Consider the following 12,721-nt stretch of genomic DNA (forward strand, 5'->3'; position numbering starts at 1 on the left):
GCTGTAGGAGATTCCAACTATAACGCTGCTGCTCTTTTTGCCTTGCGCCCAGCTGCAATCCTTTTGAGCTCCTTGAGCAATCCAACCAAGAGAGGGACACCAATGGGACCCAGAAGTGGAAGATAGACTGCAACTTTATGTTCATCAGGGAAGTAGACCTGGCCCACCATACTCTTCTCGAAGAAACTGCGCTCGGCTTCTGTCTCTGCGACTCGAGCGCTGGCAAGGGCAGCTCCAAAGCGGCCCTCTCGTAAGTGGGAGCAGGTAGCACCCAAATGAGAAAGTGTGGTGGATACGGAGGTGGCCACAGTAGCTGGTATAGGAATTGAGGGTAGAGATTCAGTGAGACGAGCAAGCGAACCCATCGTAGATGATGCAGATAGTATGAGAGTAGCCGCGCGAATGCGGATAGATGTCTGGAGACGAAGGGGAAGAGAGGCGGGAGTGCTGGGAGTGCCAAGAAGGGTAAGGAGCTGGTGGGAGAATGTCATGAAGGCAGGGCCCAAAGACTCATGGGAGAGATGGGCAGGGTTAGACTGGCTGCTCTGCTTGTCAGTGCTGGAAAGCGATGGGTTCAGGAGGAACACCCCGCCCCACTGAGGTACTATCCAACTGGAGGCACGATTCTCCTTTACAATGAGTGGAGACTGCGAGGGATCCGGAACATAGAGGATAAAGTTGATTGTAGGGCCATTTCCGATACTTGGATTCAGCGGCCACTCGGCAGCGTTGACGAATGCACTTAGGTCTTCCTTCTTTAATGTCCAAGCTGCCTCGGCTTCATCGAACTCAGGCTTTGGTGCAGTAGGTGCGAAGTTTGCATACAGCTGCACCTGTGTGTCGACGGTGAAGTCGCTGATAGGGGATAATGCTTTCAAAAGTGGAGAAACATATTCATTCACGGCAGCCTCAATATCCCACGAGGAAGGTGTAGATCCTGGAGTAAACAACGAAAATGAAAGATGATATGTTTCAGCATATTTCATCGATCGGCGCAGTCTTCGGCTGATATCTTCGGCTAGTTGTGGGGAGGTTGAGGCTAGCCCAGCAGTATGGCCAGACAAGATATGCGCAATGGTAGCTTTCTCCTCGCCATACAATCGCTGCAGCTCTTCTGCGATGAATGTTGAAAGGGGAGAGTTTGAGGATGAAGGAACCGGGACTTGGTTTGGCGGATAGAAGACGTCAAGCTGCGTCGCCGCAGCGTGGAGCTCTGACCGTGGCCCTGCTAGATTCTCCTGGGGCAGAAGCCGAACAGTCAATGCGATGTCTGCGACCTCTGCTGCGGCGAAATTGGCGCCTTCCAAATCACCTTCGCCATTATGAGATCCCAGGGTGGTATCGTTGGTCAACTTGAGTCGGAGGTGATGGGCTGCAAACTCATTGAGATCATCGAGGGTGTGTTGTGTTGTGCGAAGTAGATGTTGGGCCTCAGAAGATTGCATCGAAGGTGTCGCAAGATGAATTTCCAATGGAAACACTGGCCGACATGCCTGAGAAAGCATATGTTAGCATCTAGAAAGCCCCAATGCCAGCGGCGATTGGCGCGAGTCGTACCTTGCCGTCAGCCCAATCGACCATATCCTCGATAGGGAGAGAAGCCCTGTAAATAGACGTTGTTTTCCACCATATTGGGAAACCCAAAAATATAATCACAGCCCAAAAAGCTGCTATCACGCGGAATCGCGTTTGAATAGCGGCCGGGGTCTCTGAGGGTGGTGCGCTTTTGACGCTGGGTTGGTCGGATTGTGAGGTCGAAGCCCGAGGAGACTCCTGGTCTCCTTTTGAGGTCGTCATGGTCAGGACATGCTTTGTGCTCTAAATTAGAGCAAGGATGAGATTGTTTCGTACAATATCGTAGATTGTTGATTATGGGGAAAGTTGCGGGCGGAGAAAGCTAGGGACAACGTAGGTGGCCGCATTGAGCGACCTCAGTCAATTAAACTATACACTTCACTTGAACTATGAGCCAGCACCTTCAATTGTTCAATTCAAAATCTACTATTTTGAATGAACATTTGCTTACTGAAGCTGCGACGTGTTGTACTTTTAAGTCAACCTACAAGCGTCTAATCTCCAAGGTAAACCGAGCGATGAGCAGTACATAACCTTCAAATGGCATTAACGAGTTATTTTTATGGACAGAAAGTGTTTTAAAATCATAAAAACGAGGGTATATTGACCAAAAACGCCGATCTAATGTAGTAGTCAAAGGCCCGCTGGCCTGTACTTAATGCAATGTCTAGTATTCCTTCTCGAAAATCGCCTGGATCGGTTTGGCAGCCTAGTTTATCATTAGCCAACATGCCACTTTCTGGTTTGAACAATGCAGACACAACACATACATCAATAAACTTTTCAAGATCTTGATCCAGGTTGGCAAGGTTATCCTTTCTCTTCTTGTTCTCGGCGATCAAAGCCTGTTTGCGCTTCAGAAGCTCTTGTCGTGCCTGCTCCAGCTTCTCCCGCTCGGCATGCTCATGGTTGATACGGGCGATCATCAGTTCATGTTCATTGGTTTCGCGATGTTCGGGGTGAAGCTCCAGGAATTCTTCGACGGGGATCAAAGGAAGGGACAGATATTTGTGACTATTTCAAAAGACGTTAGTTCTCACGCAGAAGAAAACCTCCGGAGGATATATCCACATACTCATATGCTTCACAGGCTGCAATCTCACCAGTGAGATGCTTTTGTTCATAGTACAAGTTCTGAAGTTGAAGATGTAGCCGATCGATCTCTTGTCGAGCCTCCGCGGTCGCTTGCTTGGTGTCGCGCACTCGAAAAATGGCATCCCGGTTCTGCCCGCGGAGTTGGGCCAGCAGCGCGAAGAGAAGCTTTTGTTGTTTGGAGGCGGCTAAAGACAATTCCTGTAGCTTATCGGCATCGTTTGGCGAGGCATCGGGGTTTAATATGGCGAGAAGCTGCTGACATTGGACCAGGGTCTCGGCGCTGGTCTGCAGGACTGGTAAAAGCGACTTATCGGCGACGATCTCACTAAGAGCCATGATTGAAATTCGAAAACAAAAAAATTACGATATCGTAAGTATCTGATCGATGTGGCGAGAGATCCCGAGTGCCGAGAAGGAAATAATGTGGAGGTTGAGGGCGGGATCGATCAATCAGGGCGGCGTTAAGTGCATGTGCCTTGGATATGGTTGGGGAAACGTTCTCTAGCCCTTTTTCTCCCTTCGCGCTGCGACATTCCCCTCCTTTTTTTTTCCTCCAATAACTGTTTTTCTTTATGTGCCCCTCGTTTCTCTCGTTTTAAAGGTCTATAAGCCTTAAGAGGCTTGGTCCCGATTTCTCTCTTCGGACTCCGCCTCCCGATTCGCCTCTCAGCGCCTACTACACCCTCGAACGGCAATCGAGTCATACTAAGAGAGGGGAGTGAAATATCAACTACGCCCATGGCTTGTGGCACTTCTTCTATGGCAGTCGAGTCATATCCTGAGGCAGAGGCATTTGCCTCTGCCATCGCGACTCCGGATGAAGATACTGGTCTTCTCCGTGATCGGCGGCGCAGACATTCGTTCCATGCATCTAGAAAACTTTCATGCGACTACCAGGATGCGGACGCAGTCTTCATCAGAGTATGTGCTTGTTTCATTGGCGAATAACTCTCCGAATAACGTTTGATTTGATCTAACCAAATATCAGGTTGAACTCTTTCTAGCCGAACTGGAACGTCGAATGCTGTGGATCGAGCAGTACCGGAAATCCCATATGGAGCAAGTTGATGCCAGTTTAAAACGAGGATATGCCGCTTTGGAGGCCGTGAGAGACCAGTGTTCCGTCACTTCGGGAGAGTTGATGGGCAGTGGCAAGAAGCGAGCTAAAATTTTGGTGGAGACCCTCGAAGATCGATACAATGAGGCTCTAGTGACTAAAGAGACCTTGGAACAGAAGGCGCAAGCTGGAGTGCGGCTAATGGAGTCATTCTTGTCGGAACTCGAGAACAGAGCCCATGCGGTTCGCGATCGAGGCATTTATGGTACCTTGGATGACGGGTGGAAGGCTATGGATTCCGGGTTGGTCCACGCCCGGGAAATCGTCGACGAGGGCATGGAGCGTGCCCGCCGAACTCGCGATACCCTCCGAGAGACCGTCGAAGAAGCTATTCGGCTAGCCCAGGAGAAACGGTTGATCAGCTACAGTGAGCTGCCTGACCCATGGCGGGTCAATCCACACATCCTCAAAGGCTATCGATTCACCACCTCCAAGGTGGAGTGTGTATCGTCGGTCTTCGCTTATTCGAATGAGATGTTCAACATCTGGTCCCATGTGATCGGCCTCGTCGTCGTCCTCGCCATCGCCTTCTACTTTTATCCGCTGCATACCAACTTCCACTTGAGCTCCAAGTCCGATATTGCAATCGCCGCTGTTTTCTTCTTCGCTGCGTGCAAGTGCCTAGTTTGCAGCACTATCTGGCACACCATGAACAGTATCGCTTCTCAGTCATTAATGGAACGATTTGCTTGTGTGGACTACACCGGAATTTCCATGTTGGTTGCTGCCTCTATTGTGACTACCGAATACACCGCTTTCTACTGTGAGCCCTTTTCTCGATGGACATACATTCTGCTCACCATGTCACTTGGCATCGGCGGCATCATTCTACCATGGCACCCGACCTTCAACCGCCACGACATGGCTTGGGCTCGTGTGGGCTTCTTCGTGACACTCGCACTCACCGGTTTCTCGCCCATAGCCCAGCTGTCCTACACCCGTGGTTTCGCGTGGACCATGTATTTCTATGCCCCGGTCGTGAAGAGCATCATGGTCTACTTTGTTGGTGCCTGTATCTATGCCTCCAAGGTCCCCGAGCGGTGGAAGCCTGGCTTCTTCGACTACGTTGGTGGCAGCCACAACATCTGGCACATGGCTGTTTTGGGTGGTATCTTTTTCCACTATCACGCCATGCAAGACTTGTTCGCCGGTGCCTTCCTACGAGCCCAAGGCGAGTGCCCAAATCTGACGTCTTGAACATATTTTCCGACATACCCCTACGAATTCTATCTGCATTGCTCTTCGCTTCTTGCTCGTGCCCATATCTGATGGAGCCCACGGTCTCGATTTTCAACATGCCCTTAGACGTTTACCCTTGCTGCATGCTGCTGGTTATGAATTGCTGTGGTCTTTTTCGGCAAAATCTCATAGATCTCTTTCTACAAGAGTATTGACTCCGTTGATGTCTGTTTTGCCCGCATGGATGGAGTTTGTTTTGTTTGCCTGTCTTTGTTTCTGATTCTTAGAGCATGGCTTGTACAGAAGTCCATTGTCTTTCTGTTATAAAGGGCATCATTAGATCTGCCCAGATACAGGGTGTGCACAGTTGTCTTTCCTGTATGTACTTTTGACGTTTGCTGTATTAACGGGGACTACGATATCTTGTGAATGATGTTTGTTGCTATTACGCTAGAACATAAAGACATATTTTGGTCTTCGTATGAATCCTCAAGCTTAATATATTTATCTATTCTTTAGACTGGCAATGATATGATGCTATCATAGATATCCATCCAATACAATTTAGGCCCTATAACCACGCGATGCAATATGTGACTGAATAACAAATATGCAAATTCCAATGCCAATGCAGTTCCTTCTCATCCTTCAAGAGGATCACAGTGATTTTTGAGCCATGCTTAACCGTGCTACTGTTTTATTGAACAAAACTCCATCAATTATCTTGGCTGTTCTGGCGTTTGTGGGCCTTCTTGCGGTCCGGCAAGTATCTTACTACATACGACAGCGGAGTAGCAAGCAAAGCCAAAAGTATCCAAATGGCATAGCCTCCCGCTAGTTGCGTTCCCGCCCCAATCGCAAAGAGGCTAGTGAAGGAGGCCGGACAGACAGCTCTCAAAAGGCTCATACAAGTCAAGGCTAGAGCATTCAGGGTGCCTAGAACCCTCGGCGACGGTGAAACATCATTGACAAGGAGTTGAATCGCAGTGAAGCTCATGCTGACTCCACAGCCAAGAACCAGCACTGTCGGCATAAAGATCCAGAAAGCATTAACAGAAGCATCGGTGCCCCGCCGCAGGAGGACATTTCCCATGGGCAACAACATGAAGAATGCCGGGTAGGCATAGCCACAGAGGCGTATCACACCCTTTGAACCAATTCTCCGCTCTAATGGAGGGAACACCAGCAGGAGCCATGTAGCTTGAGCGGCACCATTCAAACCCATCATCAGCGATATTTGGAGTGGGGTGAAGCCATATCCACCGAATTTTATGGGAGTAAACCAAAAGACTGGCACAATGGCAGTGAACGCAAAGGCGAGGACCATAAGGTTCCCGTATATATAGAGGGCGGAGCCCACACCTGGTGAGGTCAGAAGGTCCCTTGTCGACATGGTGCTCTGTGACAGAGAATGGGCTCCAGCCTCTTCGCCATTGCTCTCTGGAGTCGGTGTCTTCTCCAGTGTTTCCTCAACAAAAAGGGCACTAGACACCACAGCGGTGGAACCCACAAGCGCCACCACCAGACTCGAGAGAGCGTAAGGATAGTTCTTGAAGAAAGCGATATCACCAAAGATACCGGGGTACTGAGCTGCCGGATTAGCAAGAGCACCGCCCATCAGAGGCCCGAAAAACATGCCCAAGTTCCCACTGAAAGCGAACCAACTGAACGCCCGAGCCTGGGTCTTAGGTGTGCTGTGCTCGGCGATCATAGTGCGAATAGTAACGATTGGCCCAGCGAAGATGCCAGCAAGACATCTGAACATAATCATCTGCTGTATGGACTTTGCCATTCCAAAGAGGCCAGTCGGCACAGTCACGCCGATCATAGACAAGACCAGGACGCGTTTCCGCCCGAACCGATCCGCAGCGCGACCCCATAATACCATCACCATAGCCTGTGTCACGGAGAAAAGCGACTCGATGAGCCCGCTGTAAAAGCCGACATCCGTATCCGCGACGTTTCCGTTCTCCTGCACCATCTGGCTTACGTAGGGGAAAATGGAGAAGAAGGCCAGGGGCTCCATCGCGCGGGCATAGCAAAGCAGCATGATCTGGAACTTGGGCAGAGGCTTTTCATCATCTTTATGGATTTCCTCGGTAGATTGTATAGCTGTGCCGGGTTTCAAGAGAGCTGTAGTCTCATCTACAAGCACATTCTCATCGCCAAGTCCGGGGGCGGATCGTTCCCGGGAAGGTTCTGCGCCCGCTGGGCTGCTTTTCGGCGAAGCGACCATGGCTGTAACAGCGAACCTTGAGACGCTGTTGGCAGCTCAAATGATAGAAGTTGTTCACAAATGGAAAATTTTCATGAAGATATTAGGTGATTGACTCATGTCTTGACGTGACGCTTGGATCCGTCCACTAGGTCCTATTTGGGTGTGAGATAATCGCGGCTATGCAACCCCACTCAATTCTCCTCGCATGCCTATGCCGAAAAATATTCTAGTATTTGGAATACGAGAATGATCATTGATATAACAAAGTGGAAATCTATACTGAACTTGGCGTTATACGAGGGTTGTTACACAACCTTATACGAATCATAGAGTTCGTCAACCCATTAAAGTCTAAAACTTAGGTTGTGTCTTAGCATCAAACAGCCCTGGAGGCACCTGGGCGTTGTTGCATATTGCATACAGATGTATTTATTTTGTTAGGTATTTTGCAAGTTCTATAGCTAAAGTCTAGCGTCATATATTCATAATTCGATTATCAAGATATCGCTTCATCCCGGCGAATTCGGCCATTCACTCATAGCTTGAGAAGTCTTATAGTAACGTTTTTGCCGCCGATGGCTTCAATCTGCACAGCGTCGCACCTCTGCATGATGTATATCCAGAATACATAGCAGCGCGGTATTGAGTTCGCCACAGGCGAACGTAGTAAAACCAAAATTAGACGGTATACAAGTCACAGGCTTGGTCTGTGACCTGAGCGCGTCTGCAAGAAACGTTGGTCATTTGTTGTTGAGGTAATGATGGAATCTTAAAGTCGTCCAAAACGAGCATCACCCGGCTTGGTCATTTTGATATTCATTGTGCGGGCTCGGTGGCAGTCTCAATGGCAGGTCCACCGCGCTTTACGAAGTTTCCCTGCATCCAGCAACGGTACATCTTTTGTTTGGTGCCACGGTTAACAATCAGCCGTCGGTCAACTCCCATGTTGAGCACCTCGAAAGCTCCATTATCGATTGCTGATTGCTTGGCCTCCGCTGATGGCTCCTCGGCAGGCTGGGCCTCCTCAACAGATGCCTCGGCGGAAGCCTCATCGCCAATAGGAATCTGCAAGCCATCTTTGGCAGACCAGGTTCCCCACATATCAACGAGCTGATCCTTCTCGAAGAAATAGACACGGGTGCCGTCGCCTCTAACGTAGAAGTTCTCGGTCATGTAGCGGCCCTTTTTGAAACGCACTTGAGCGAGGTCACCACGGCCATAGTCGCGGAACAGCACACGGCCACCGGGCTTCAAGAGGCGGTAGATGTTGCGGATGGCATGGTCCCATTGGTTAGGGGCCAGAGCAGAGAAGATAAAAATCAAAATCACGACGTCGACCGAGCCTTCTGTTAGGCCAGGCGGGAGAGAATCGGACTCCTCGCTTGGCACGGCGGCGGCGTCCCAGACATCGGCGGACATATACTTCTCGTTGTAGTGCTCGCTTTCGCGCATGACCTTCACTGCGTATTTGGAGAAATCGCAGGCATGGACTTTCAGGTGCTCATTCTCGTTGTTCGCCAATAGGGGGAACGCAGTGTTTCCGGCTCCCGCGCCAATTTCCAGGACAACCTTGGGACCAGCATCCTTCTGGGTCACCTCCGCGAGGATTGGGAACTCTTGGCGCAGCCACTTGCGGTCTTTGAAAAAGTTTGCAGTGTTGTTTTTATAGAACTTATCCCACCACTTGGCTGGTTCCATGTTGAATCGCCTCCGATCAAAGTCCGACACTCGCGTTTCTCGCTGCTTCGCATATTGGGTTTGGGCAAAGGCCTTGAACTCATCATCTGGTTCAACATGATCCCAGGCATTGAACTCGAAGACATCGTCGCCCTTTTCGAGGAATCGCGAGCCGAATTGGAAAGGGTCGGTCCGTTTCATGTTGTTGCTGGGATCATGGGAGCGAGACGCCTCGACATAGTTAGGCTCGACATTTTGAGTCACTTGCTCGAAAGTTGGATCGACAGTCATTATGGCGGGCAACGCAAGATTTTGATTGAAGAAACACTTGAGATGTGTTTTTCGCCAAAGTGATCGTCGAAGAGAAGGCGGGGAGGACAAGAGAAAAATCCAGACGGACTGTCATTGGCGGGGTGCCTGGACTATGATTTCTTTTTGCCCCTCAGCCCAATTTTCTTCTCTCCACCAATCATTGCTTGTTTTCGTTACACCGCCTGACTTATCGCTTTCTATCTTATCATTTATCGTTTATCGCTTATCGGTATCTAACAAACCAGAAATTGGGAAATACCACAGCCCTAAGGGCAATCATATTCAAAAAAAAACCCAAAGAAGACCAATAAAACCTTTAATTATTTATGGGGGTAGTAATATATCAAAAGACATAAGGATATTAGCAAATTTACATCGGAACAGGCGTTCTGAATGCTTAAGGCGGAGTCGCGTATCTTATCCGAATAGAGTTCCCGGAATTTGGATGCCTGCGGGTGCCTCAGTTGTCAGCCAGATCTGGCTTCTCTCATTCTCTTTCATCTTCTTCTTTCTTCATTCATACAAACATGTTATTTTAACCCCAGAATTTATCTCAAAGTTGCCTGTCTGTCAGCTCAGGTTTGGGGCATATCTCAAAGCAAGTGGGGTTCAACCCGCTATCGTCTCTTGAGGCTCAACATCTAAACTGCTACTACTATTGCTCGGAGTATTTTTGTTGGAAGTTCCAGTAACAAGCTTCATATTGCTATGCTAATAGCATAATCTCACTTTCCCTTTGTCAATCATCCCACCATTGCCTCATTGGACCATGTCGTTCCTTTCCGGACTATGTGGGTGCTTTGCCCCAAACGGGCAAGACGAGAAGCACTCGCGCGCCTCCGCACCAGAAATGGCGAACTCAAGGCCAAATCACACCGGCTTGCAAACAGGAAGCTTTACACTCGCCAGCAACGGCCATTTCATTCACACAGCCGGTCCAACGGGCATCAACGGGCACGGACCCCCTCCCGCTGACTCGGAGGATGGGGGCTATTCTAGCGTCGTTCCGCTCCCGCAGTACACAGCCCGACCCATGAGCCTTCACGAAAAGACCCTCGAAGCTCACATGCGTGATCCATCCGTCTCATCCGAGTCCTTTGAGACCTACGCACATGACGAGAAAGACCGCAATATGTACGACGAGGATGTCAGCTCGGATAGTTCCTCGGCTATTTCATTCCCAAGTAGCTACGGCAATACCTCTACCGCAACAAGAGAGACTCCACCGCCCCCCTACTCTCCTCGGCACTCTGTGGTGATGAGCCGTTCTCGGTCAATGTCTATCTCATCTGCTATGGCGGTCATCATCAACCCGCCTCCCTCGGCCCGTGTAAATGGCTCGCGGACTGGACCTACATACTCCGAAGAGGATAACCGGTCCATCCGCCGTCATCGGCGGGTATCCTGGGAAAGCCGGTGAACCAGTATCGTCTAAATATAGTGAGACAAAAATATTCTCGCTGTCCTTTTTTGCTTATCAGCTGCTGCTTTAATATTTCGCATACTGAACTTTTGGCTCGAGCGATCTGGAATCGTTATTGATGGGCATTTTTTTTGTCTTTTGGGGTTTTTTTCGGGACCATCACTGCATGATGGTCATCTATTGTTTTTCTTTTCGTCCCTCGCCGTTCCTCTCACTCTTTTTTGCTATTGCATACGACATGACGATTATCACTTCTGGAAGCTGGTCCAGCATTAATGACATGACTGGGATTTGGTGCGAACATGGTCCATTTTTGGATAGTTTTGGATACTTAATATTGACATGCACATAAACGCTTCCCATGCATAGATGGCAGGGGCATTGTGCAACAGCTGTTATAAATGTGAACACGATTTTATTTAATTTTCCACATAAATCAATGACTGCCAGCGAAGCCAAAATTTAATAAAACCATCGGCTTCAATATAGGAATGCTTTAAGATGATGACCAATAATAGGGTATTAAAAAAAGATGCAAAAATACATGCCTCCTCAGTTCAGCTCCAGAACGCCTGCTCGTTCTTGCTCATGCCCGAGTAAGTACCCACAGCACGACGCCGGGAATTCCAACATCTTCAAGACCAGTGGATCAGAACTATTCTCCAAAAACATACAAATCGCAGTACATTCCGAACGAGCCCTCGTCTCAACCCACCATTCCTCAACATCACACATAAGCCCCAGCCACCAAGCCAACAAAACCAGCGCCGGCGGCTCCTTTCTCCACAAACACTCAAAAAACGGATTCTCAATTCTTCCCATCCAAGTATTATACTTCTGAAAACTAACCGTCCCGCGCTCAAGCGGCAACAGCCCCGTAAGCATACGCAGCGGCCAAAGTAACGGGCTGGACTCAACAGTTGTATCATCCGTAATTCCGCAGAGATCCGCCAGATCCGGATCAAGACCCACACGGCCGGGTCTATTGTCTTCGAAGTCTATGCTTGGATCCCGCGATTCCATGAACACCGTCCACCACATACTCTCTGGGAGCCAGTGGGACGTGCGTTCTAGGAGATAGCGCAGACCGCCTTGGAGGCGGAGCCAGGTTAGGGCTGTTGGGTCTGTGGAGAAGACGAAGGAGCTGCGTGGGTTGAAGGTTTCTTGGAGGAAAGAGTGCATGCTTATCATCATGCAGGCGGAGTAGAGCTTGTCCATGTTCTGGCGGGTTAGAGGTGCTGATACTTCGATTGAGTATTGATTTATTGTTTGTTGCCAGTGGTATGCTTCGGCGATACGGTAGGCTTTGTTATCTGGGAGAAGGGTGCAGAGATGGGTTGTTGCTGCTGCTATTATGGCGTGCATGAGAAACGGTGTCTGTTTGATTATACGTCAGGGGTGGGTTGTGTTATCAGGTTGAGAGTTGGCGTGTAAAGCATGATGCATGATCCGAAGATGGAGATGGAGTCATAGGGCTTACTTCGAAGGCCAGCTCGACCATTTTCCCCATTACAATACGGACTGGGCCAGGACTTTCATTTGAGAAGGCTGGGCCTTGATGGAAATGACGTAGAGCTTGGATAGTACGATCTGCAGCCGAGGAGCCTCTGAGTGTCTTTGGCAGTGACCTGTCAGAAGTGGTTGGACGTAGCAATTCTCTCAGCTTGTCGGAAACCATCATCGAAGAAACAGAAGAAGCCAAGAGGTCGATTGTATTAAGTTCGGGGTTTGTTTTGATGATATTAGAGATAGCTTTATTATTGAGCTTTTGAGGTCGGGGCGGTTTGCCCGAGTAGTCACATTCAACGCCATGTTTTTGGCATCGAATGCAATTTGGTTTTGTTTCATCGCACTTGAGCAAATATTAACAACAAATGCTCAGGTGATTCATAGGTTTCAAGGGGAATTGGAGGTACCTTGACTCTGCGTTGCTTACAATTCACGCATCCGGCACGGGACTTCCGATGGGACTTGCGGGGATGGTACACTCGTGCGGAGGCTTCTCCAGATTCATACGCTAGGGGTGTATTTGATTTGTAGTTCGGAACTCGGAAGACCAACTTCTGTCCCTGCATGGGCCTGTGCGAGGCGGCTGAGATCCCAGTGTGGTTTTGGGACGCCATGT

General features: G+C 49.3%; 7 protein-coding genes across 7 annotated transcripts; 2 read left to right on the top strand and 5 right to left on the bottom strand.

Annotated features, from left to right (window-relative positions):
• Window positions 1-17: 17 nt before the first annotated feature.
• Window positions 18-1,797, bottom strand: PIG-S (GPI-anchored transamidase GPI17; the record flags this gene model as incomplete). The annotated part of the gene is made up of 2 exons (XM_057241284.1): window positions 18-1,493; window positions 1,558-1,797. The coding sequence occupies 2 exons, from the start codon at window positions 1,795-1,797 to the stop codon at window positions 18-20; spliced, it is 1,716 nt and encodes a 571-aa protein (XP_057096643.1).
• A 445-nt stretch (window positions 1,798-2,242) lies between these two features.
• N7529_005758 (uncharacterized protein) lies at window positions 2,243-3,006 on the bottom strand (the record flags this gene model as incomplete). The annotated part of the gene is made up of 3 exons (XM_057241285.1): window positions 2,243-2,284; window positions 2,346-2,589; window positions 2,651-3,006. The coding sequence occupies 3 exons, from the start codon at window positions 3,004-3,006 to the stop codon at window positions 2,243-2,245; spliced, it is 642 nt and encodes a 213-aa protein (XP_057096644.1).
• Window positions 3,007-3,408: 402 nt separating this feature from the next.
• Window positions 3,409-4,984, top strand: N7529_005759 (hemolysin III family protein; the record flags this gene model as incomplete). The annotated part of the gene is made up of 2 exons (XM_057241286.1): window positions 3,409-3,591; window positions 3,659-4,984. 2 exons carry the CDS (start codon window positions 3,409-3,411, stop codon window positions 4,982-4,984), a joined length of 1,509 nt encoding a protein of 502 aa, XP_057096645.1.
• Window positions 4,985-5,681: 697 nt separating this feature from the next.
• Window positions 5,682-7,202, bottom strand: N7529_005760 (MFS transporter; the record flags this gene model as incomplete). The annotated part of the gene is made up of 1 exon (XM_057241287.1): window positions 5,682-7,202. The coding sequence occupies one exon, from the start codon at window positions 7,200-7,202 to the stop codon at window positions 5,682-5,684; it is 1,521 nt and encodes a 506-aa protein (XP_057096646.1).
• A 798-nt stretch (window positions 7,203-8,000) lies between these two features.
• N7529_005761 (tRNA(Thr) (cytosine(32)-N(3))-methyltransferase) lies at window positions 8,001-9,152 on the bottom strand (the record flags this gene model as incomplete). Its single annotated transcript, XM_057241288.1, has 1 exon — window positions 8,001-9,152. One exon carries the CDS (start codon window positions 9,150-9,152, stop codon window positions 8,001-8,003), a length of 1,152 nt encoding a protein of 383 aa, XP_057096647.1.
• Window positions 9,153-9,942: 790 nt separating this feature from the next.
• N7529_005762 (uncharacterized protein) lies at window positions 9,943-10,593 on the top strand (the record flags this gene model as incomplete). Its single annotated transcript, XM_057241289.1, has 1 exon — window positions 9,943-10,593. One exon carries the CDS (start codon window positions 9,943-9,945, stop codon window positions 10,591-10,593), a length of 651 nt encoding a protein of 216 aa, XP_057096648.1.
• A 555-nt stretch (window positions 10,594-11,148) lies between these two features.
• Window positions 11,149-12,719, bottom strand: N7529_005763 (Zn(II)2Cys6 transcription factor domain-containing protein; the record flags this gene model as incomplete). The annotated part of the gene is made up of 3 exons (XM_057241290.1): window positions 11,149-11,973; window positions 12,077-12,448; window positions 12,513-12,719. 3 exons carry the CDS (start codon window positions 12,717-12,719, stop codon window positions 11,149-11,151), a joined length of 1,404 nt encoding a protein of 467 aa, XP_057096649.1.
• Window positions 12,720-12,721: the final 2 nt, after the last annotated feature.

This window comes from Penicillium soppii (assembly GCF_028829465.1).
Source record: "Penicillium soppii strain IBT 18220 chromosome Unknown utg000005l, whole genome shotgun sequence".
In the NCBI taxonomy this organism is placed as follows: domain Eukaryota; kingdom Fungi; phylum Ascomycota; class Eurotiomycetes; order Eurotiales; family Aspergillaceae; genus Penicillium; species Penicillium soppii.